Genomic DNA, 23290 nt, shown 5'->3' with positions numbered 1-23290 from the left:
TTTTATGCTTAAGTCTATCATGTAAATATTATTGACTCTATGTCCTACATGCTTTATATTAATGTCATGCTTATGTTCTATAAGACATTTCTGAGAATCAAATGATACTAGATAGCCTTTGTCACATAGTTGACTAACGCTAAGCAGGCTGTGCTTAAGGCCTTCAACAAGTAGAACATTTTCAATGGAGTTTGAAGAATTTGTACCTATTTTACCCACTCCAAGAATTCTACCTTTGTTGTTGTCACCATATGTTACATGCCCGCTTTTCTTTGGAGATATATGTGTAAAATTTGATGCATCTCCAGTCATATGTTTTGAGCATCCGCTATCTATGTACCACTTCTTTCTCAAAGATACCTGCATAATCAAGTTTTTGACTTAGGTACCCAAATTTTATTGGGTCCTTGCATGTTAGTATAAACTGAGGATCCTTTTGGGACCCATATCATTTTAATGTTACTGTAATTTTTCTTGAAGTAGCAAGTTGATATGCCATGTCCTCTTCTTCCACAGTAAAAACAAGTGATAGAATTAGAATTACATTTTTGTGTGGAAGTGGAAAAGTTTTTATGAACCTTTTGTAGTTTTTCAGATTTATACCCTAGTCCATTTTTATTAGACACATATCTTTGTTTACTTAATATAACATCTAAATTATTTCTACTATATGAAAATTTTGCAAGAGAATTTTTTAACTCTTTAATTTCTTTTACATATTTATCACAACAACTACAAGAATCTGTTATTTTCTTGTCATTAATAGTGGAGATATTAACTTTTTCATTTGTTCTAGAGATTGATACTTCATTTCTAAGAAGATCTAATTCTTTGTTTAATTTCGAAACTTCATTTTCTAAATTTGAAATTGTTTTCTTTGATGATGAAACTAATTTTGCAAGTTTAATTGATTCTTTATGCAAATCAGCAAATGCATCTTGCAATTCATCAAAAGAAATAGATAAGTTGTTTGAAGATGTTACCTCTTCATCACTTTCGTAACTTTTGGCCATAAGGCAAAGATTTATCTCTTCATTTTCAGAATCTTCAGAGGATTCCAAATCATTTTCATCCCATGTGATGTATGCTTTCTTTAGTTTCTTCTCACTATGATTTTTCTTTTCAGATTTTTCCATCTTTTTCTTGAAGATGGGACAATCAACCCTCAGATGTCCAGGTTGATTGCATTCAAAGCATTTTAGAGTAGAGGATGAATTTTTTGTCCTTCTCTTTGATTTAAAATTTGGTCGCCTCTGATTTCCTCTTACTTTAAGAAACTTGTTGAATCTTTTTACAAAGAGACTTAGATCATCATCATCATCTGGATCATTATCCTGATCACTTTCTTCTTGAATTGAGGATGATGCTTTAAGAGCAATTCCTTTCTTTTTCTTGTCATTTTCTTCATTTTGGTGCAATCTCAATAGTTCCATCTCGTGTTCCTGCAACTTACCAAATAAAGTGGCAAGAGACATGTTAGACAAATCTCTTGATTCAGAAATAGCCGTTACTTTGGGTTGCCATTCTCTACTTAAACATCTTAGCACCTTGTTTATAAGATCTTCATTTTGAAATTCTTTGCCTAAGGCTGCTAGATGATTTACTATATGTGTAAATCTCTTTTGCATACTCTGAATATTTTCATTTGCATTCATTCTAAATAATTCATACTCATGAGTTAGTGCATTTATCCTAGATCTTTTAACATCTGTAGTTCCTTCATGTGTTAATCGAAGAGTGTCCCACATTTCCTTAGCACTCTTACAATTTGAAACCCTGAAATATTCATCCATTCCTAGGGCAGATGTTATTATGTTTTTGGCTTTTAAGTTGTATTGTACTCGTTTTCTATCCTCTTCAGACCATCTATCTCTAGGTTTTTCTATGGTTATGCTTTCACTTGATGAACTACCATCTATTGAAACTCTTTCTACTGTGGTGGGTATATAAGGCCCTATTTCTATGGCTTCCCAGATATTTAGATCTATTGCCTCGATAAAAATTTGCATTCGGGTTTTCCAATAGTGGTAACCCTCTCCATTAAAGATTGGAGGTCTATTGATAGAATTCCCTTCCGGAAATAAGGAATTTGCTGAGGCCATCTTTTTCTTGAAGCTTCTAAACTTTATACAAGAATGAAGCTCTGATACCACTTGTTAGACAAGTGGCCTCAGATATCTTAAGAAGGGGGGGTTGAATTAAGATATTCGAAACTGTTTCCCCTAATTAAAAATCTATTTCACTTTTTACTCAAGTTATGAATTCCCTTAATGACAATCTTCTTAAATATTAATTCAAATGAAACAATTTGAATATGAATATAAAGCAATAATAAATAAAGGAGATTAAGGGAAGAGAAAATGCAAACTCAGTTTTATACTGGTTCGGCCACACCCTTGTGCCTACGTCCAGTCCCCAAGCAACCCGCTTGAGAGTTCCACTATCTTGTAAATTCCTTTTACAAGTTCTAAACACACAAGGACAATCCTTCCTTTGTGTTTAGAGATCCTTTACAACAAGAGACTCACAGTCTCTTAATCCCTTAGAGAATGAGAAGAAGAAGAAGAGCAAATCTCTCTAGAAAGAGATGGATTTTACAGATTGAGCACTCAAATAATTCCTTAATGAATTGCAATTGAATTGGCCAAGGAATTCTTAAGAGGATAAAATGAATTTTCTCTTTGAGAGGATAAACACTTTGTTGTTCTGAAAATCTCTAAGCAATTTCGTGTTTAAGTCACATATATATAGACCATTGGTGGTCATGAATAAAGCCTTTGAAAAGTTGTGACTCTTGAAATTATTTTTCTGAAAATCCTGTCTGGTAATCGATTACAGTAATTGTGTAATCGATTACAGCTTTTAAAATTTGAATTAAAACGTTTACTAACTGCTGGTAATCGATTACCAAAATTGTGTAATCGATTACACAGTCTAAAATTTCGAATTCAAATTTGTGTAGCTGTTATAAAATGTATTTGGCCACTGGTAATCGATTACATCCTCTGGTAATAGATTACCAGAGAGTAAAACCTTTGAGAAACACTTTTTAATTTAAATCACTTGGCCAAACCTTTGCTAATTCAATTAGGAATTCCCTTCCTAATATTCTAGTGATCATCTTGATGTTGTGACTTGTAATCTTGAAGTATTGTCTTGAATTTTAATCTTGAAAAGCCCATTTGCATCAATTGCAACACATCATCATGATCATCATCAAAACATCAAAGCCAATTGCATCTACAATCTCCCCCTTTTTGATGATGACAATACAATACCTGAAATCAAGATTCAAGCAAGCAACAAACAATTGCATATAGATAAAATGTGCATGCGTTTACTCCCCCTATAAAATGTAGTTCATCTGATTTGTCAACAGAATCAGCACTACAATACTCTTTCTCCTCACCAGGAATCAAAGACAAGACATAGTCATTTATTTTATCAACAACATCTTTTGTAGAGGCAAGGACAACTCTTTTTTGCAAGAAATCTCCATTGTTGTAATTGTGTAATAAGTCTGGATATGTTGCTTCAACAATTGCCTGGATAGGATCTTGAAAGTCCTTGATAAGAAACTCATCTGGGATGGTGATTTCACCATAACCATCATTTGGTTCTGCAAGTTTACCATCACCTATGTCTAGCAGCCACTCAGAAAATTGTTTTAGTTCATCCAAGTTGGAATGGTCAGTAGGATTTGATTGCAATCGCATATTTTTTGTCAGCTTTAGAATTTGACAATGGTTCCAAATGTAAGATGAATTTAGAGTTGCATAGAAATGTCAGAACGATTACCTCTTGGCACAACAGGTAGTATTTGACGGAAATCACCACCGAAAACAATGACCTTTCCTCCAAAAGGATTGCCGTTGTGCATGATGTCCTGTAAACTTTTGTCAAGGGCCTCAACACTGTATCTGTGACACATTGGAGCTTCATCCCATATGATGAGTTTTGTGATATGCAACAATTCAGCAAAATCACTCCCTTGATGGATATTGCATGTAGAATTTTGTGTTGCAGGGACAGGAATAGCAAACTTAGAATGTGTTGTTCTACTGCCAGGCAATAGTATTGAGGCAATCCCCCTTGAAGCCACTGTTAAAACAATGTTGTCAGTAGAGCGTATAGCATATGATAAAGTTTTCCACACAAATGTCTTGCATGTGCCACCATATCCATACAGAAAATAAACTCCACCTGATTGAGTTGCAACCACATGCATAATCTTATTAAAAATAGAAGTCTGCTCATCTACATTTAGTAATGTATGAATGATGTATTATTAGTGTGGATTGTTGGTCATTCATATTGTGTTAGTAAAAAGTGAAATATTTTGTAAATACCTGTTAGCGACTGGTAGCATTTATCAAATTCGGCGGCCAATATGTCCCTGTCGTAAGCCAGTTCATTGTAGATGAGATTATTTTGGTGCGGGTTGACAACATATCCTAGTGGGTATGACATTGAAGGAAAATCTCGTAGGCTTTTCCTGTTGGCTTGCAGGAGGTTTTCAATTTCCGTCAAACAAAGATGCATTTTTTCTTTGTCTGTTAGTTGGATGCCTATGAATAGTAAAAAATGACATTGTCAGTAAGTGAGTTTTTTGCTATGATTGATACGTATTTATTTAGGATTGATGAAATTACCTTGTCTCCTATGATTAAATACAATATCATCTGCCATCCATTGCCAAGTTTGTTTCCACACATATTCTGGCCTATCCATGGTATTCATAAATAGAAACTTCACAAATAACTTCCTAAGATAGTGTGGAGTTCCCCAACTGTTTGCTTCTTGTAAGGCACCAACAAATTCTTGATCACTTCCTAGAAAACCTTTTGCAAAGCATGCTTCTCTGAATGTATGATAGACAACATTTTCTACTGTTCTAATATCTTTGTAACATTGTGATCCTTTAGCAGAGGAAAGCATCATCCTCATGTAGAACAACTCTCCACTGGAAAGGGGCACCCAAATGAGCCTGCCAATAGTATTTCCTTGTTTCCTTGGTTTCCAACATCTTTTTCGGGCATCATAAACAAATTTGGACACATATTCAGCATAAGTAAGATCTCGTCCATGATGGTATATTTTATTAGAATCCATCCATGTTGTGGACATTGATTCTTTGATTGTACTCTTAGCCAGTACTGTGCCAATTTCATGATTATCTTTCCAGTAAACAGGCTGTTGATTTTCTAGGTGGAAATAAAGGCGTTCAACTACTGGTGCACGTCCATGCATTGGGAATGCGAAAATCTTCCAACATGTTTCAGGAGCCGACACATACCTGGAGAATGAAAAATAAAATATGAACACATAATTTGTAGTAATTATTAATTAATGAAATAACAAAGGGTTTTTTTGTCTATAGAAGAATTGCATTTAATGAGAAGATGATGGACACATACCGACAACCAAGATAGTGTTTAATTTCATCATGAACCTGATTGTGTGTGCCATCTTGGTTTTGGTCATTGACAATATCTGTTGTAATCCGATCAGATCCTTTGTTGATGTACTTAAACATGTATTTTATTGAGGTACTTTGATTGCACGATTCCATATTTAGGTGTGTTCTATATTTGAGTAGCAAATGTGGACTATATGGGACAACAAATCAATTATCGAGTTGAACACCCTGCTTTTTCACAGTTCGTCTGGTGTCTCTTCTTCTATAAACAGGAAAACCATCTTGGTCAACAATTGTGGTTGGCTGAAACTTTTTTGGGAAAAACCTGATACACTTGCCATTGGCCATACATGGTGCCCTTCTATTGGCTAGTCCACATGGTCCATGCATCATATGGTTGGAGACAATTTGATACAATTCTGGATGTGTGTCCTTGTTAGGTATCTCAGCAGAAATTATGTTGTCAATGTCTTCTGGATTTGGATACTTATTTGAAGGATGCAAAAAGATTAAGATATGAGCATGAAGCAATCCTCTTTTTTGCCACTCAATGGTGTAAAGAACTGTATTACAAATAAAATATCAGTATCATGATTAATAATGTATAATTCTAAGTATAATTGTAAAATTGGAATGTAGGAAAAAGACCAAACACATGTCCACTTTTAAGATCATGCATCAACTGCTTTAGTTTCATTTTGAATACCCGTGACACAACATCAGGGCAATCATGAGCTGTAAGATTTGACTTTGCAACTTGTCGTTGTATTTCTGGCCATGTTGGATTACACGTTAATGTCAAGAATAGGTCAGGAAATCCAACATGGGCACAAATTGTCATCCCATCAAAATACAATTGTTCCATATATCTCTGACTACTAACGAACGAACTTGGTAGTATAATTCTCTTACCTTTTTCATTGCCTTGGGTTAGGGGCTGATTATTACAGTCATTTAAATTGATGTACTTGTCAACTCGGAGTTCTTGTTGATGTTGTCTAACATAGTTTAGTTTTTGAGACTCAATCATACAATACCCATCAACAACCCATTGGTGAAACAATCTTCTTCAATGAAGTATTGTTTGTGCTTCATTATCCCTTGATTGCATCATGTAACAAAAATACTCACGCATGGTAACTTTGTTCCTCTTTGCAGCATGGCCATGCGGATGATCCTTATGAAGAATGTTTGGTCTGTAGTCATCTTCACCGTGTGGTTACAAAAGAGGATATTGCAAAGGTAAATATGCAGCATGAAGTTCATTTATTCTTTGCAGCATGCCTGTTTGCTTCTCGATGATGATATCTCTGTTATTCATTGTATGCTCATCACCAACAATTAAAGCAACCACTTCAGAAGCATTTGACAAATTATATAATCTGCCATCTGATTGCCTGTCACTAATGAGCTTTAGTTTCAGGTCACACACTGCAGAAGAGTCTAGTTTATCCCTTGCCATTTTGAATTTTTGTGCATATGGATTGTGGGTATCTAGCATATTCTTGATACCAATTATAATGTCTTCATCAACATTATTTTTTATACTGGACATAGACAATTGTTAATGGTAACCATTCTTAAAAAAATATTTAAATTTAAATTTAAATAACTATAAAGGTGACATTAGATTAGTCGAATGTTTTGACTTACGGGTATTGTGAAAGGCTATTGTTGACTTCATTTTCCGTGTCATAAATATATAGTTGTGCAAACTTTGGTGAGTTATCAGACATAGGTAGGAGGCTTTCAATAAGGTGATGTGATTGACCATGTATGCGCAATGTAGGAGGACCTCTTCCAGTATTATAGGATGTGTCTACTTTGACACCAGGAGATGTGAATGCAAACATTAGGTTGTATAAACGTATGTTTTGCTAGAATTTCTTTGCTTGTGAGTCTCTGCTGTCAAAGAGTAGTTGCCGCAAGGGTTGCGAAGCATCATGTAGTATTGGCCGTTGTATTTTTCCATCACCACAACATAATGAAAACTTTGGGTTTTTTGTATGTTTATCTTTGTTAATCCTCTCATCATACCACATATTCGCTTTACATTGCTTGCATTGCCAAATTGGATCTCCAATATCCTTGTAACTTGCACCAACATGTAAATGCAAAAATTTAGACTGTGTACATTGTCAAAGGTAATGAAGGACAATACAACATAATTTGGACAGTGAATGTAAAAACCGGTATTTTCATTGTCATATGGTGCGTCTAGATTGCCATCGTAATCGGTATCAGCAAAATCCTCAGTTATGTCGTCAAGTGAATAATCTATATAGCACATACATAGTCAGCAATTAAATACAAATAGTTGGAAATTTAAAAATGTTGTAATTAACATAACAACGTATTACCTGTAACAATGTCTCCCTGTGTTATATCGAGTTTGTCATCAGTGTCATCCGAGATGTGCTCTATTAGTTTGGAATTGAATATTGTGTATCTTCCTGAATTTATATGTTGAGAAGTCATCCCAATCTAAGTAGGTCAAAAACCTGTAGTTGTATGTGGTGCAGTACATGGTGATGAATTAAGAGTTGACATAGTTATATTCTCTTTCCCAAACTTGGACAACAAATTCCTCTGTATCGAAGAAGCATTGATGGTACGTGAATTGACAAAAAAATTTGGTCGAGTTTCAAATTGCCATGTAAAATATTGTTCTTTCTGATTCGCAGACCAAGTGCTTTCTGATAATGGTGTAGAGTGTGTATGTGGTAAGGCACTATCTACAAAAAGGTGTGTTTCACATGGTGAGGTACGTCTACGCTTTTCTGCACCAATAATTGTGATACATGCATAAATATTTATAAAATAAGTACAAATTAAAAGAATATTTGAATGTATTGTTACCACTATGTAAATCTGGATTTGGAGTGGCAAAGCTTTGTCTTCTTTCTTGCAAAATGTGTTTTCTATGTTTCCTCTGTTGAGAAAAATTTTCCATTTAACCTTTTCGTAATGAATAAGTTCTACAATATTGTGTCAGAGCTTCATAATGAAAATGTCAGATCAACATGCTCAAATACCATCATCTCATATACATCCCATACATGTACATTAAAGAGTGGACGATAATTAATGTAAAGTATAATTTATTGCATTAACATAAAAAGCTTACTTGAGAGTTAGCAATAGAAGTTAGTGATGTGGTGTTGTTGTTTAGCAGCTTCACTTTTGGTTCATTATTTATGAATATATGTGTTTTAGATGGTGGTGAATGTGAGTGAATGTTGTTGAAGATGAGAGACTAAGATTATGAATTATTCTCCGTTATTACTCTGCACTGAAGTTGTTAAACAAAAAAGAAGAAGTGGTTTCAGTACATTGGCTGTAATTCTTGGAGTTTTCTTTTCCTCCAAGCCTTTGATCAAACATTGTGTGGCCCTCACGCTTGTGTCAATCAGGCCCACAGTACACAACAATACTTGTTATTAATTGTTCCATTAAATGTGGTTGTAGCCTTTATGGATATGCATGACAATGGTACAATTAATCCTGGAAATTTGTACTTTTGATTTGACAAATGGGAAAAGTTGCTTTATTGTGATATATTTTTTAATATTTAATATTTAATATATTAATATACATCGATATTTGTTAATATCCACAATAGATTTTTTTTATTAAAATATTTTATAATTATCCACAGTAGTTAATGTCGTATATATTAGTCATTGTATTTGATGTAGGTTGGTAAAATTAAAAATTTGTTGGTGTTCAAACAGAATGATTAATAAGACTAAAAACTAAATTCATCGTACGCATTACATTGTTTCAGTCTAGTTGGATGGTATTAAGCAATGAGGAATAAATATCATATTAATTAATTAACATCAAATACCTTATTCAAACATGTAAAGGCATAAATATAGCAACTAAGTAAATTCATAATCAATAACATCCAAATCTTAAGCGAGATATTGTTCATAAAACTTACATTACAAATAAAAAATTGTCTGGTTCCCCTAGGGAATATTAAAATGGTTAAAAATATGACATGATTACTAAATAAAATATCAAACAAAGTTACAAATATTTTAAACCAAAATATTAAAGGCTAGTGGATTCTGAAGATAAATAATCAAGGGGAGTCGTCCTCGTCCCACACCGTCTACTTTCTGGCAATGACCTCCCAAAGAAGTTGATTCGGCCTGAAATAAAAGACAACTTCGTCACCGGCCATCAAATCATTTTCTGTTAAGAATTGGAACCATGGCTCAGCAAGACATTGAAGCCCATTATGGATACTCAACTTCCAAAAGTGACGACGCTCACGAACACCAAGGACAGTAATATACTCGTCTCCTGCATTAACATAACTCACAGCATCGAGTGACAGTACCTACATTGGAACGAAGCTAGTGAGTAAATATTTAAAATGTATGATATTAGAAAACAAAAACAAACTTCATATGACCAAAGTGTTACCAATGGATAAAGTCTAACAATCATGCGATTGTCGACATCCATAGTAAACACATATTCTCTGGCAGAATATGGAGGCCTGCCACATGTCTGTGCATGGAGTGGTGGTGAGAAGTGGATATCAAACTTCCAATTCTTGTCCGGCACAGCAAATGTGATCATCACACCTTCATATATTCTCATATCCCTCCTGAAGTGTTTGAGACCATCAGCAATGTAGACTCGATTATTAAATTTTCTAACTCTTATATGGTGCTTGTTTCCATTGTAGTCCAACACCACATAATTTGGGTAATCTAGAGCCCATTGTTTATGATAAAGTGAGGGTACCTCAATGATATTCTGGAAGACCTAAACGTGTTACTGATTTATATGGGATCATGTAAATATTACAACATATATTATTTTTTTTGTGGGATTAAGAAAAATGGATAAATATCATAGAGGATGACAAATACTTATCCTGTCAACATGAAATACGGCCTTAAATTGGTATGTCATACCGGATGCGAATAACATAGGTGGGTCCTGAATGGCATAACCAAAATGCAAGCAAATAATGAAACATAACAACAGGTATACGAAGGTACTGATGAAAATGATCAATAAATATCGTTAATGTTTCGAATACAAACCTTAATATTCAATGATCCGACAAAAAAATGTAGTGAATCATACACACGCGGGATTATAAGGCAACACAAACAAAAATAATGGTTCATTACAACAAACCAAAAATCAAAATAGAAAAATACGCTATACGAAGGCACTACAAAATATATGTACTTGGGTTTGTGTTTGGAAGACATTTTTAAAAAACATGTAACAAAAGATGAACCAAAATGCAAGCAAATTATAATGAATATACAAACCAAAAAAAAATAAGGGAAATCATGGAAGATATGATGAAAATCGTCAACACCGTCCAAGTTAGGCACACACACATGAATTGAATAACCAATTTATAAGGAACATAAACATATAAGAAGTATGACACAAGTAATAGGAAAAGACATAAATCTTACAGTCATATTTTCCAAATCTGGGGACTGAACATGATGAATATCGTAGTCAATAGTGTTACAAACATGAACATCATGTAGTCTATAAACAACATATAAATATAAGATACATATAATATATAATAACCATACAAAAAGGAGGGAAAAGTAAAATACACTAACAACATTGCAAGGATGAGTGATGAAACAAAGTTGAACATATACAAATGAGAAGGAAAAGACGAACGATGGAAAAACATATACAAAGTAAAGACGAAGGATGGAAAAGTTAAAGAACTTACGACATTGGAGGTGGTTGATGATTGTGTACTCATACTGTTAAGGGTTGTATGATGTTCTTTGAGAAATGACATAAGAAATGTGGATAATTGTTGGTGGTGGTTTGATATATTGAACTTTTTGTAATTATTATTGAATGAAAATGAACGGGGTTTAGTAAATACATAATGCACTTGTCGTAGCAGTTATTGCTGATTGGAAACCAGTTTTTAAGTGACGTCTCTTCAAATATACTATTTAATGGCACCACTATCAACACTTAATTAACAGTTAATAATAATAAAGGTTTTCTTAATTATATAAACTAAATTAAAATATTTAATATTGCTTATGTGTATTAGTTGGGAGGCTTTTACACTTCCCGCAATGATAATGATTACCTTTCTCACCTCCCAATAATGATTAGACTACTACAATTTTCGACACATATATTGTGCATTGGGAATTTGCACCTGTTCACATTTGTACTCTATATTTGCTCAATTAATTATATAAATCTCCTATAATAATTACTATGTACTGGTCTATATCTAAATTGTACCCATAAGCCTTATTATAGCTATAAGCCCATGATCATTTTTATGGCCATAATATTATATATTATATATTATAAAGTATAAAGTATAGGCATCCAGCATACCTGTATATGTAATAATTCCAAGAAGATCCTTTGGCCGGATTTTGTAAATGAGTATATGTTACCTTGATAACTACGTCAGCATTGATATGTGAAGCTTTACATTCTACGTTTGTACTTGTCATCTTGCAAGTAAATAAAACTATCACATTCCATATTCCATATTAAAATGATAATACTCAATTTTTGGTTACGAAAATAAAAGACATAAAATGTTCTGAACCAATTGAGTAAACGAATTCGAATCTTAGGAAAATTTTAATTTAATTTTAATACAATGCTTAAAAGAATTCAAACACCTGCATGTAAATAAAAGTATGACATTCCATATTAAAATTATATAGTAAAATGATAAAAATCAAGTTTTGTTTACGAAAATGAAAGACATAAAATGTACTGAACAAATTGATTACACAAATTTGAATTTGACAACAATTTTAATTTCATTTTAATACAATGCATAAAACAATTCAAACACAACACAAAACGTTGAATGATTTCAGTGTTTTCAAGAACAATTAAAAGACATTAATGTTTGGTATTATATTGTTAATCTTATATTCGAATTTCATTATCAACAATTTTAAAGTTATTATTTTGTTATTATCATATTCTACATTATCTATTTTATAAATTAACTCAAGGTTGATGCTGGTATAAGTTGTAACATCCATACAATTCATTCTTCATACATCGGTAATTAAACTTGTTCCATATCACAAAATACATCATAATGATGACCTAATTGTTCAAACCAAAAGGTATGACATGTCAAACATAACATACATACATCACTTAAAAAGTTACAGTTTTTTAAATGAAAATAACAACTAATTACTCAGCTTTTATATGCTTGTTGGTCGATAGTTCATATGTTGCGAACTCGTCACTATCAAACTGACTACTTCCTTGTTGATCGGACATTCTTTTTGCAGGAGTTACAAAGACAGTATTTCCAGGATCATATTCAGCTGACTGTGATGATGAAGGCTGTGTAACAATACATATATTATTAGTAAATAACAATTATTAGTAAATAGCAATACAATAATAATTAAAGTGATTCCCGGTAAAAAAAAAATAATGTAAACAAATAAATAAAATGTCTACTGAAGGATGGTAATCTTGTTGTGATGAAGATGCAACACCAACAGTCAGTGACTTGTTGCTTATACATTGTTCATCCTACAAGTATGAATAGATTGATAAGAAAAATTATTTTTTTAAAACTACAAATTACACTGACATGGTCAAATTATTATTACCTGTAGACCTAGCGTGGATATCACTGATTGTATATGATGTTTCTGTTCACTAAAATCCAACACAGATGATTGGTGCATTTGTATACGGTGTTTGAATCTGACAACCCAAGTTTTACCCAACAATTGATCAACACACGCAGGTAACACCTTGATCTCATCACCACTCTACAAATAAAAAACCATTTTAAATACACATTTGTGTTCATTAATCGTTTTGTGATATAAATAACTTACCGCAATCAACTCTTGACGACATTCATCTGCAGTTTTACCAAATATTTTGATACATACTGCATCCCAAAAATGGAAGTTAGCCTTCTCCCCATTCTGTTTCATCTTGACAACTAACTTATACCTAGACCAACAAAACATTGTTACAGAAAACAGTGAATGTGGATGACTTAAACAACAGAAATTCGAATTTAATTCAATTTGTATTTGGTGAAAAATAGATGTTACCTTGGAATAGTGTGAGTAACATGGTTCTGGCACGAACGACAGACTGCACCTATTTTTAATGGATTAAAAGTGGTAGTACAGTATGGACAACTGTCATAACTCCATGGTGTATCAATCATCACTTCATCGACAGTGCCAACAGCCAAACAGTAACAATCCTAAATAAGTTTAATTCATCTTGAAAAATTATAAGAAATTAGAAATATCATAACAAAGTCCTCGGCTAACTATAGACTAAGTTCATAACAAATTTGAAATATCATAACAGATTAAGTTCATAAAATGAATATAATAATTTTAAAACAATGACTTTAATAATAAATAACAATATTTGAAAATGATAATGACTCTCATCATTTTAAATTAACAATAGTTAATAGACTTACCTGTCGCAGAGTCTTTATTTCACCAAAGCTCACTATTTGAGCATTATGCAAAAACTTATCTTGGCAATACTGGGTAGACTGCGACTGAGAAACACCACCCTCATCATCTAGACCGCCAATATAAATGCACACGTAAACTGCATGAATGAAGAATATAAATGTATACCTGTACCAAACTGCTTAATAACCCAGCAAAGAAATTCAAATCATTCATTGTACCTATCATGAAACTGTTGGATTTCTACGATGTCACCATTCACATACAACTTCGAACCATGCTTTATATTTTGTACACTGAGGGGATACTTGTCTGCAAAAAATATAACGCGTATAATGCATTCATAAATTGAAGTAAACAATGAAACATTTAATAGATGGAAAATGACTTAATAAGGACCCTTGGGTTCTTTGATCTTAGCAAGGGTTAGCATAACAACCAATGGCTTTTGCACAAAATGGTTTTTCTCAATAGCATCATCCAGCTGAAGAGCATATTCCTCCCACACAGTCATGATGATCTCAGCATGACTATAACATAGCAAAACATATACATACATGTTGTGTCTCAACTGGGGTAGAATGACAAAATTAAATTTGATTACAGATCACAGAATACTGCAGAGCTGGATTAAAATTAAAAAAACCTGTTGTCTCTCAACTTGATAGTCACTCTGTATGCAGGATTAACTGTTTTGCGCTCAATCACTTCAGCAATAGCACCAACAACATCTATTTACATTGCAGACACAGTAATGCCAATTATGTTGAATATATTCATACCAACTAATGATGCGTACAATGAAGCGTACCAAAAAGATAAATTGCATACCAACTAAAGTATCAGGTTTTGCAACGCCTGAAATTATATCAGCAAATGAAGTAATGGCATGAACATTAGGAGGAATCTCAGGTCTTTCTACCTCTTTCACAGACGTTGTCTTCACAAAATAAACCAAATATTTAATTGTAGTCACTTTGTAGTCAGAATGAGTATCAACAACCTTCACGTTCTGAATAACATATGCACCACCACAACGCAACTTGGGCTCAAATTCAGGGAACAATTCTTGCCATAGAGTTGCCCCAATCTTTGTACCCTGCAACAAATAGAAATGAGACTTGTCAGTTAACTAAAGTAGAAAAACTTGTTAAACTGAAGAACATTTAAATTACCGTGGTCCATCAACACCATCTCAATGGATTGTCGACCATTATGCTTGTTAAGATGCCACATATCAGTTATTCGCATCACTATCTTCCAAGTACCTTTCTTTGTATGCAGTTCACATAGGAGGTTTTCTTTGCGAGACATGACTACAAATAAATTTATGTCAAACACATTATACATACTTCTTAAGCAAATATAAGACAATTGAAGAACAAACCTGTAGGTATAGTCTTCGGCTTCTTGGTTATTCTCCGCCAATAGACAACCAAATTAAAGAGGATTGAACAAATAAATGAGGGTTGACAAAATAAATGACAACAACAAAAAAAAAAGGTACTAAAACATGCACATGCAACATCAACAAAGGTCCAACCTTTCGTCTTGTTGGCCTGCGAAAACTCATACAAAAACACATACACTGATAAAGAAGTGAAAAAACCAAACATACCAAACCAAGCCAAACAAAAATGAAGACCAAAAGACAACAAATCTGGGTTTAGGAAACGATAACATAATGATAAAATGCCCAAAGGTCTAAGCTTTTGTTTTGTTGTCCTGCAAAAACTCAAGAATAAAACAAAAACGTATTCACTGATAGACATGCATCATCAAAAATGGTTCACAGACAAAAATAACCCACGAAAAATCGAAAACTCATATACCTTAACAAAAATGCATACACCGATATACATCGGAAAACAAAATTAACCCATGGAAAATGGAAAATGGAAAAGCTTATAAAGGATGCACATGCAACGGCAAAAATGGGTCACAGACAAAATTAACCCACCAAAAATCAAAAAGCAAGGTATAGGAAAAGATAAACTAATGATAAAATCAACAAAGGTCCAAGCTTTTGTCTTGTTGGCTTGCGAAAACTCATATAAAATAACAAAAACAAATACACCGATATACCCCGATATTCAAAAGTCATCATACATGCCAAACCAAGCTGAAAACGAAAAACAAAAATGACGAAGAAAACCTTATAAAGGATGCACATGCATCATCAAAAATGGTTCACAGACAAAAATAACCGACCAAAAATCGAAAAGCTTGGTATAGGAAAAGATAAACTAATGATAAAATCAACAAAGGTCCAAGCTTTTGTCTTGTTGGCCTGCAAAAACTCATATAGCACAACAAAAACACATACACCGATATACACCGATATTCAAACCTCATCATACATGCCAAACCAAGCTGAAAACGATAAACAAAAATGAGGAAGAAAGAGCACCTATGGTGAGTCCAACAAAAAATGCAAAGCTTGGAGAGCAAATCGAAACGGGAGAAAATTCAAAACCCACAATCCAAAAGGCACAATGGAAATGGAAAATGGAAAACTGGAAAGGCGCGTAGCAATGGAAAACATGAAACATTGAAAAGCATAAAAAATTAGAAAACGCATTGGTAATTGAACAGGCAACGCAGAAAACGACGAAAACAATTAATGCACAGTGAAAGACCTTTTTAGGCGGGAAGTTGGATCGATGGCATGGTGACACGTTAGCCCTGGCAATGCCACGTCAGCATTGTCAGGGCCTTGTTTGTATCATGATAGATGATTATCACTTGTAACAGGGTACTCGAGTATTCGGTCAGTTGAATACCTGAGACCTCGCTTTCATACAATGACGCTTATACCTTGGTTGTTTTTAGGAAGGTATTCAGCTATTCAATAGGTCAAATACCCAAAGCTTTAAAAATTGTTTGTTTTAAAGTTATAGTGTCGCTCTTATTTAAGGAGAGTATTCAGCTATTCGATCAGCTGAATATCCTTCTAGTGTAATAACTAATGTTACAAAAACCAAGAATCATAACTTCGAATCTTTGCCAATGGAGGTGTCAATATTCAATAGCTTATCATGTCTCAAGAAAATATTATTTTCTTGAAGAAAAAAGAATTAATTATCAATTTATTTTTCAAATTATTTTAAAATATTCAATTTGATCTCCAAATTTTTAAAAAATTTAATTTGATTATCAAAAGATTTTTAAAAATATATCAATTTAATCATTTCTGTCTAATTAGACTGATGTTGTTAAGATTACAAATTTTTAAAAAAAAACTATTATGAATAAATAGTATTTTTAACTGTTAGTATATTTATTATATTTAAAAAATAAATAAAACAATTCCTAACGAAAGCACTTCCTACTCGTCCCGCTGCAACACGCCCTTCCCTCCCCTTCCCAAAATTGAATCACTTCTTCATCTTACACTACATGATACCTCATTCAAATCAATATCCTCTTTATTTATCCATGATTTTTTTTCTTAGATTGAGCGTTGCGAAATGGAGAAGAAGAATTATTAGTTATGGTGAGGTGGTTGTGGAGAAGAGTCGTGGCGGTGCACATGGACCCTTTATCTCTCTCCCCCTTGGTCTCCCCAATGAACTTGCCCTCTGCCTACTAGTTGAGCCAAATCATTGACCCTGTTGGTAAATATTTGTTTTATGATTTGAAAATTATAAAAATATGTTAATCATATTAATTTTATATTTATAAAATAAATTATTTGTTTTAGAATTTGTTACGTAAAATTAGTTTTTTTTAAGATTTTGTTTTAGTGGATTGATGTAGTTTATTATGTATTTGTTACGTTTGTTTTTATCTGTATGTTGGGTAACGGTCAGATAGTTTTACTTTGGAATTTTTGTTGTTGCATAAGGGGGTGTATGTCTATATATATCTTTTTCTCCCTCTCTAGAAAAGAAATATAAGTAGGATAAACAATTTGCTTTCTTTCTCCCTAAATTTTATTTTTTCCTTTCTTATGAAAAATTATGTTTGAGAGCAAATGTTCAGAAGGTTTAGAGATCATTTTGTTGTACACGATCGGAACTCGTTTCGGGAATTCTTTCGTTGCACACGATCGAAACCAACCGGTTGTCATATCTTGGGAGAGGAGCGCAATCAGATTTTCCTACCAGTGCAATGAGGGTGTTTTCTCTCTAAAAATAGCATTTGTGCGCTTCAACCTAGACTAATTAAAAAATTATCCCTTAAATTATTTTCCTTTGCATGTTTTCTCTCTAAAAATACTGTTGTTTTGTTATTTTATTTTATTTTATTTCTTGCATAGTCTTTTCTACAAATAGCATTCTATTTTACCAAAATATCTGTCATAGATATGATTGAGTCCCTTTCTAGTAAGCCTGAAAAATTAATGGATGAAAATGCAATGTATTATGCTCCATTAAAAATATTTTTATTATATTATTTCATTTCTTTAAATTTTAAATTAGTGGGTGATTGTTGAAAAATATTTTCTTATAATTTGAAATTTAAAATTAAAATATATTTTCTTTATCGGTTATGTTTTTTAAAGATAAAATGCTTTTAGGATGAGTTTCTTTGAAAAACTAAAAGCATCGCACTACTTTCATTCCTATATGTTAGGAAGCTATCTTTTACTTGATCAATTTCCTTTGTGAACGTAACAAGTATTTGATGTTAGGAAGATTGTTCAATTTTTATTTTCTGTTTCTTAATATTATTGCTGCAAGTATTTTGTTGCTATGTGTTGGTGACTGGTTGCCTCTATATATGTAACTCCTTGTTAACAAAAATAAACATGTGAAAATACAACACACAAAGCAATAAAATGAACACTTGGATGAAACTTTATATTTTGCATGTCGTATTCTTAATAGAGTACCTTATAAATTTTTTTGAAAAAAATCCCTTATGAGCTATGGAGAAAAAGATAACCAAATCTGAAATATCTTAAAGTGTGGGGATGTCTAACAAATGTTAACATCCCTATTAATAAGAAAAGGAAAATTAGACCAAAAATTGTTGATTATGTTTTGGTTGGATATTCTTTGCATAATACTACTTATGGATTCTTGGTTGTTAATTCAGAAGTATCCAAAATTTCTAATGGTACTATTATGGAATCTAGAGATGTCACTTTCTTTGAAAATGTTTTTCCTTTGAAAAATAAATTGTCTAAATTTGTTTGTGATACTTCTTGTTCTAATTTATCATCTTGTAGTAATGCTAATAAGGACATTATTTTTGAACCTAGGAGAAGTAAAAGATCTAAAAAGGTTAATGATTTTGGTTTTGAATTTTGTTCTTTTCTACTTGAAGATGATCCTAAAACTTATGAAGAGGCCATGAGGTCAATTGATGCATCTTTTTGGAAAGAAGCTATTAATGATGAAATGAGTTCTCTTAAAACTAATAAAAATTGGATTTCTGATGAAACAAAATCGACAAGTGGTTATGTCTTTACTTTAGTTGGTGGTGTAGTATTATGAAAATATGCTAAACAAACTATTATTTCACGTTCTACCATGAAAGCAGAAGAAATTATTGTTTTATATATTGCTACTAGTGAGACTGAGTTTCTTAAAAGTTTGTTATATGATTTGCCATTGTTGAATAAGCCTATACCTCCAATTCCAATGCATTGTGATAGTTAAGTTGCTATATCTAAAGTTACTAGCAAAAATTTTAATGAAAAAAGAAGACACTTAAGAGTGAGACATAAGTCTATCAGAAATTTGATTTCTCATGGTGTCATTTCTCTTGACTTTGTCAGGTCAGAAAATAATATTGCGGATTCCCTTACACAAGGGTTGATGCGCCAACAAGTACTTGAGTCGTTGAGGGGATGTGACTAGAGCCTATTATTTAGTTACAACAATGGATACTCATCTCCATGTGATTGGTGATCCCATGAATGAAGTTTAACGGGTAACAACGAAATTGCTTGTTGACTAAAGTACACCAAAATAAAATTTTGCGAAGTTGTTCCGTTTCTCATTCCTATGACGAGATGTATTATAAATTGTGACAATATTAAGGCTGAGGTATTTATATATGTGTATTTTTGGTATAAAAAAATACCTCTTAATGAATCCGACGACAATTATTATAGGGGTAGGGGTCACAAACCACTCTTTGAGGATTCACCTAGTGAGTGTGGTGGTGGGACTGCCATTGAGATATGGGCTAATTTCTAAGTGACACTCACGAAATAAGATACATGTGCAAGGTCATGTAACGCGCTACCACTAATTAGAACCTAAATGAACGTCAATATTGTAGGGATTGTATACTAAAGTCGGATTAAAAAAGGTATAGTTCAAGACAATTAAGTCATTATATTTTTTTTGGGTGGAAGTTCATAAACACTAGGTATAAGACTTAAACTTAGAAGGTTGCTTATACCAAAATACAATATCACATGCTCTTTCTTTTACGTTTCTATACAAATTATTTTTAAAAAAATATTTTAAAATTTTAAATTATTTGGGGGAATGCTAATAAATATTTGTTTTATAATTTAAAATTTATAAAAATATGTTATTCATATTAATTCTGTTTTTATAAAATAAACTATTTGTTTTAAGATCTGTTAGATTTTTGTTGTTGCATAAGAAAGTCTATGCCTATATATATATCCTTTTCTTCCTCTCGGGAAAAGACACGCAAGCATACTAAACAATTTGATTTCTTTCTCTCTAAATTTTGTCTTTTCCTTTCTTATGAAAAAATTATTTTTGAGAGCAAGAACATGGTGTTCAGAAGGTTCACGGATCCTTTCGCTGCACATGATCGAAATCAACTGATTGTCGTATTTTGGGAGAGAAACATAATCAGATTTTTCTACCAATACATTGAGGATGTTTCCTATCTAAGGATAATATTTGCGCACTTCAACCCATGCTGATTAAAATTTTCTTCCTTAAATTATTTTTCCCTTAAAAATTTCTGTCAAGTGAAGCTATTTTATTATTTAACTTAAACTTTACATTTTCATCTCATTTATTTATTTTATTTTAATTTTATAACATTTCCTTCTTTTTGCAAAGCATCAATGGTGGCTCGCTCTGTTTTGTTGGAAAGCCGCGTGGATGTGTCAGGCATCAGCCACCCTTCGGTTTTGACACCGAACAAGAGATACTACAAATCAGAAATGGAATCGTTTTATTTTTTTAAAATAATAATAAAATATAGTATGGATTAAAAATTGTCAGCCTTTGCAAACAAAACTAGCTGGAATTCATAATTCTAACGTGTCGGCGTCAGTTTAATTGAACAAAAATGATCAAATTAGTATATTTTTTTAAAAAAATTTAAGGATTAAATTAAAATTTTAAAAAATTTGAAGACTAAATTAAATATTTTAAAATAATTTAAAGATCAAATTAATAATTAAACAAAAAAATGTGAAGAAGAAAAAAGGAAAAATCTAAACTGAAATTGATAGTTCTAATTAATTGAACAAAGATGATCAAATTAGTATATTTTTAAAAAAAATTAAAAATTAAATTAAATTATTTAAAAACTTGAAGACTAAATTAAATACTTTAAAATGATTTAAAGATGAAATTAATAATTAACAAAAAAAAAACATGTGAAGAAGAAAAAATGAAAAATCTAAACCGGATCCACACATGTTGTTTAATGTGGTCGCAAGGGACAGAGTCACATAGGCAACCTCGTGTAACCCTCTCATTCTTACATTGCTTCATTTTCATGTGGTTAACATCCTTCTCCTGCTAAAAACCTGGGTTGTGCACCCTGTCTTATCCACATTCCTTGGAAAATCTCAAGTAATGCTGACGTGGCCTTATCCAAATATTTTTCAAACCATCTTCAACTCTTCATGCATAAAATAAAACCTATGCTATGTGTCATGTTAACATCCAAGACCAAGAACACAAAAACACTTAGTCCTTCTAAAATCTCACTTCTCACATCCAAAATCTCGTGCCAGCAAACATGGCATCCATGACGACTATGCTTCAGACCATGGTTCCCAAGAATGCACCGAATCTCCCTCCTCGTGTTGGTGTTTCCAACAACACTACTAAGATCTCATTTGCTGGCTCAGGTAGGGTACCGTGCACCCGGATTCAGAGGAACAGGAATAGATCTTCTTCCATTGTGGTTGCTGCAGTTGGAGATGTTTCATCTGATGGCACCACTTACCTTGTTGCTGGTGCCATTGCTGTGGCTCTCATTGGAACAGCCTTCCCCATCTTCTTCTCCCGCAAAGACACGTAAATTCCATCATCTTTTCTCTCCCAACAATTAACATTGTAATACTTGATGGCTTTAATATATAGTGTACACACTTTCATGCAATACTTTAATTTTCCTCAAGTAAAAATATAATTAAACAATTATTGATGTAATGAAAAAGATTGTATCAACCATATCTGAAAGAACATAATTAACTGTATCAATCACTTCTATAGGTGTGTTTAATCTCATTTTTGTTTGGGGTGTGTTAGGCAACCCATTTCTCATTGATGCTGCAATTAGTGTAGACTTAAGAATTTCTATTAAGAAACTATTTTGAGTTGACGTTTTTTTATCTTGGGAACTTGAAGTGTTCTCTTTTTTCAAAAAGCATTATTTTTCCCAGTGTTCTCTTTATGTAATTCTTGTTTAGGACGGTTTTAGAGTTCGAATTTGAATGTATACATAAAATATGTGTTTGTTGGTGAGGATGATTTGTTAATGATACTTATGAATATGAATGTGGCAGATGCCCTGAATGTGATGGAGCAGGGTTTGTGCGTAAGGCTGATGTGACATTGAGGGCCAATGCAGCACGAAAGGATCAAACCCAAATCGTTTGTGCTCGTTGCAATGGTTTGGGCAAACTAAACCAAATTGACAAATAGACAACATTATGCTTCCTACTTTTCCCCTTTCTTTCTTTTCTTATTATGTAATTATATAAGGATAATATATTATTAATATCCCCTCCTCGTGTTTCTTCCTATGAAATGAACATTATAATATGCCATGATAGGAGAGAAAGACACAAATTTAACTTCTTCAGAATACTACCATTTTGCATTATGTATCTGATTTGTGTTTTTCTCTCCCGTATCATGATAACCCGATGCTCTTAATCTCTTGTCTAATTGTGTGCATATGTTGTATGTACTTGAAGTACACTTCTCAATAAGAAAGCCCAATAAATACGATATATGTTCGTCCTTTCTTCACATTTCTATTTTCGACTGAATCTGATTAAAGGGGAAAATTCAATCTTTATAAACAGAAAATTCACCCTACAAAAGTAACAAAACCCTTAATACGTATTTGGACTGGGTTATTATAATATATTTGTATAAAAAAACTGTTTATATTTTATATTTCCGCTTTTTTTTTTTTTTGGTAAAGTTCGAGAAAACAATGGCTAAGACCAACTGTTGTTGATCATTCTATTCAGAGCCTG

At 32.6% G+C, this 23290-nt stretch overlaps 3 protein-coding genes across 3 annotated transcripts; 1 reads left to right on the top strand and 2 right to left on the bottom strand.

Moving 5' to 3' along the window:
• Positions 1–3766: 3766 nt before the first annotated feature.
• On the bottom strand, positions 3767–5536 carry LOC100807668 (uncharacterized). Its single transcript, XM_006603438.1, has 4 exons — positions 5418–5536; positions 4653–5296; positions 4350–4568; positions 3767–4203 (listed from the first exon to the last, which is right to left on the bottom strand). The coding sequence occupies exons 1-4, from the start codon at positions 5534–5536 to the stop codon at positions 3767–3769; spliced, it is 1419 nt and encodes a 472-aa protein (XP_006603501.1).
• Positions 5537–12625: 7089 nt separating this feature from the next.
• Positions 12626–15213, bottom strand: LOC106797010 (uncharacterized). Its single transcript, XM_014770671.1, has 11 exons — positions 15091–15213; positions 14731–14998; positions 14546–14630; positions 14299–14429; positions 14155–14211; positions 13902–14038; positions 13516–13673; positions 13291–13411; positions 13057–13221; positions 12902–12976; positions 12626–12781 (listed from the first exon to the last, which is right to left on the bottom strand). Exons 1-11 carry the CDS (start codon positions 15211–15213, stop codon positions 12626–12628), a joined length of 1476 nt encoding a protein of 491 aa, XP_014626157.1.
• A 6529-nt stretch (positions 15214–21742) lies between these two features.
• Positions 21743–23033, top strand: LOC100306383 (uncharacterized). The gene is given in 2 exon segments (NM_001251051.2): positions 21743–22097; positions 22589–23033. Coding segments are annotated over 2 exon segments (420 nt in total). The 5' UTR covers positions 21743–21816; the 3' UTR covers positions 22728–23033.
• Positions 23034–23290: the final 257 nt, after the last annotated feature.

Source organism: Glycine max, chromosome 18 (assembly GCF_000004515.6).
Source record: "Glycine max cultivar Williams 82 chromosome 18, Glycine_max_v4.0, whole genome shotgun sequence".
In the NCBI taxonomy this organism is placed as follows: domain Eukaryota; kingdom Viridiplantae; phylum Streptophyta; class Magnoliopsida; order Fabales; family Fabaceae; genus Glycine; species Glycine max.
Note: the sequence above shows the minus strand (reverse complement) of the source record. Positions and strands in the feature narration are given on the sequence as shown.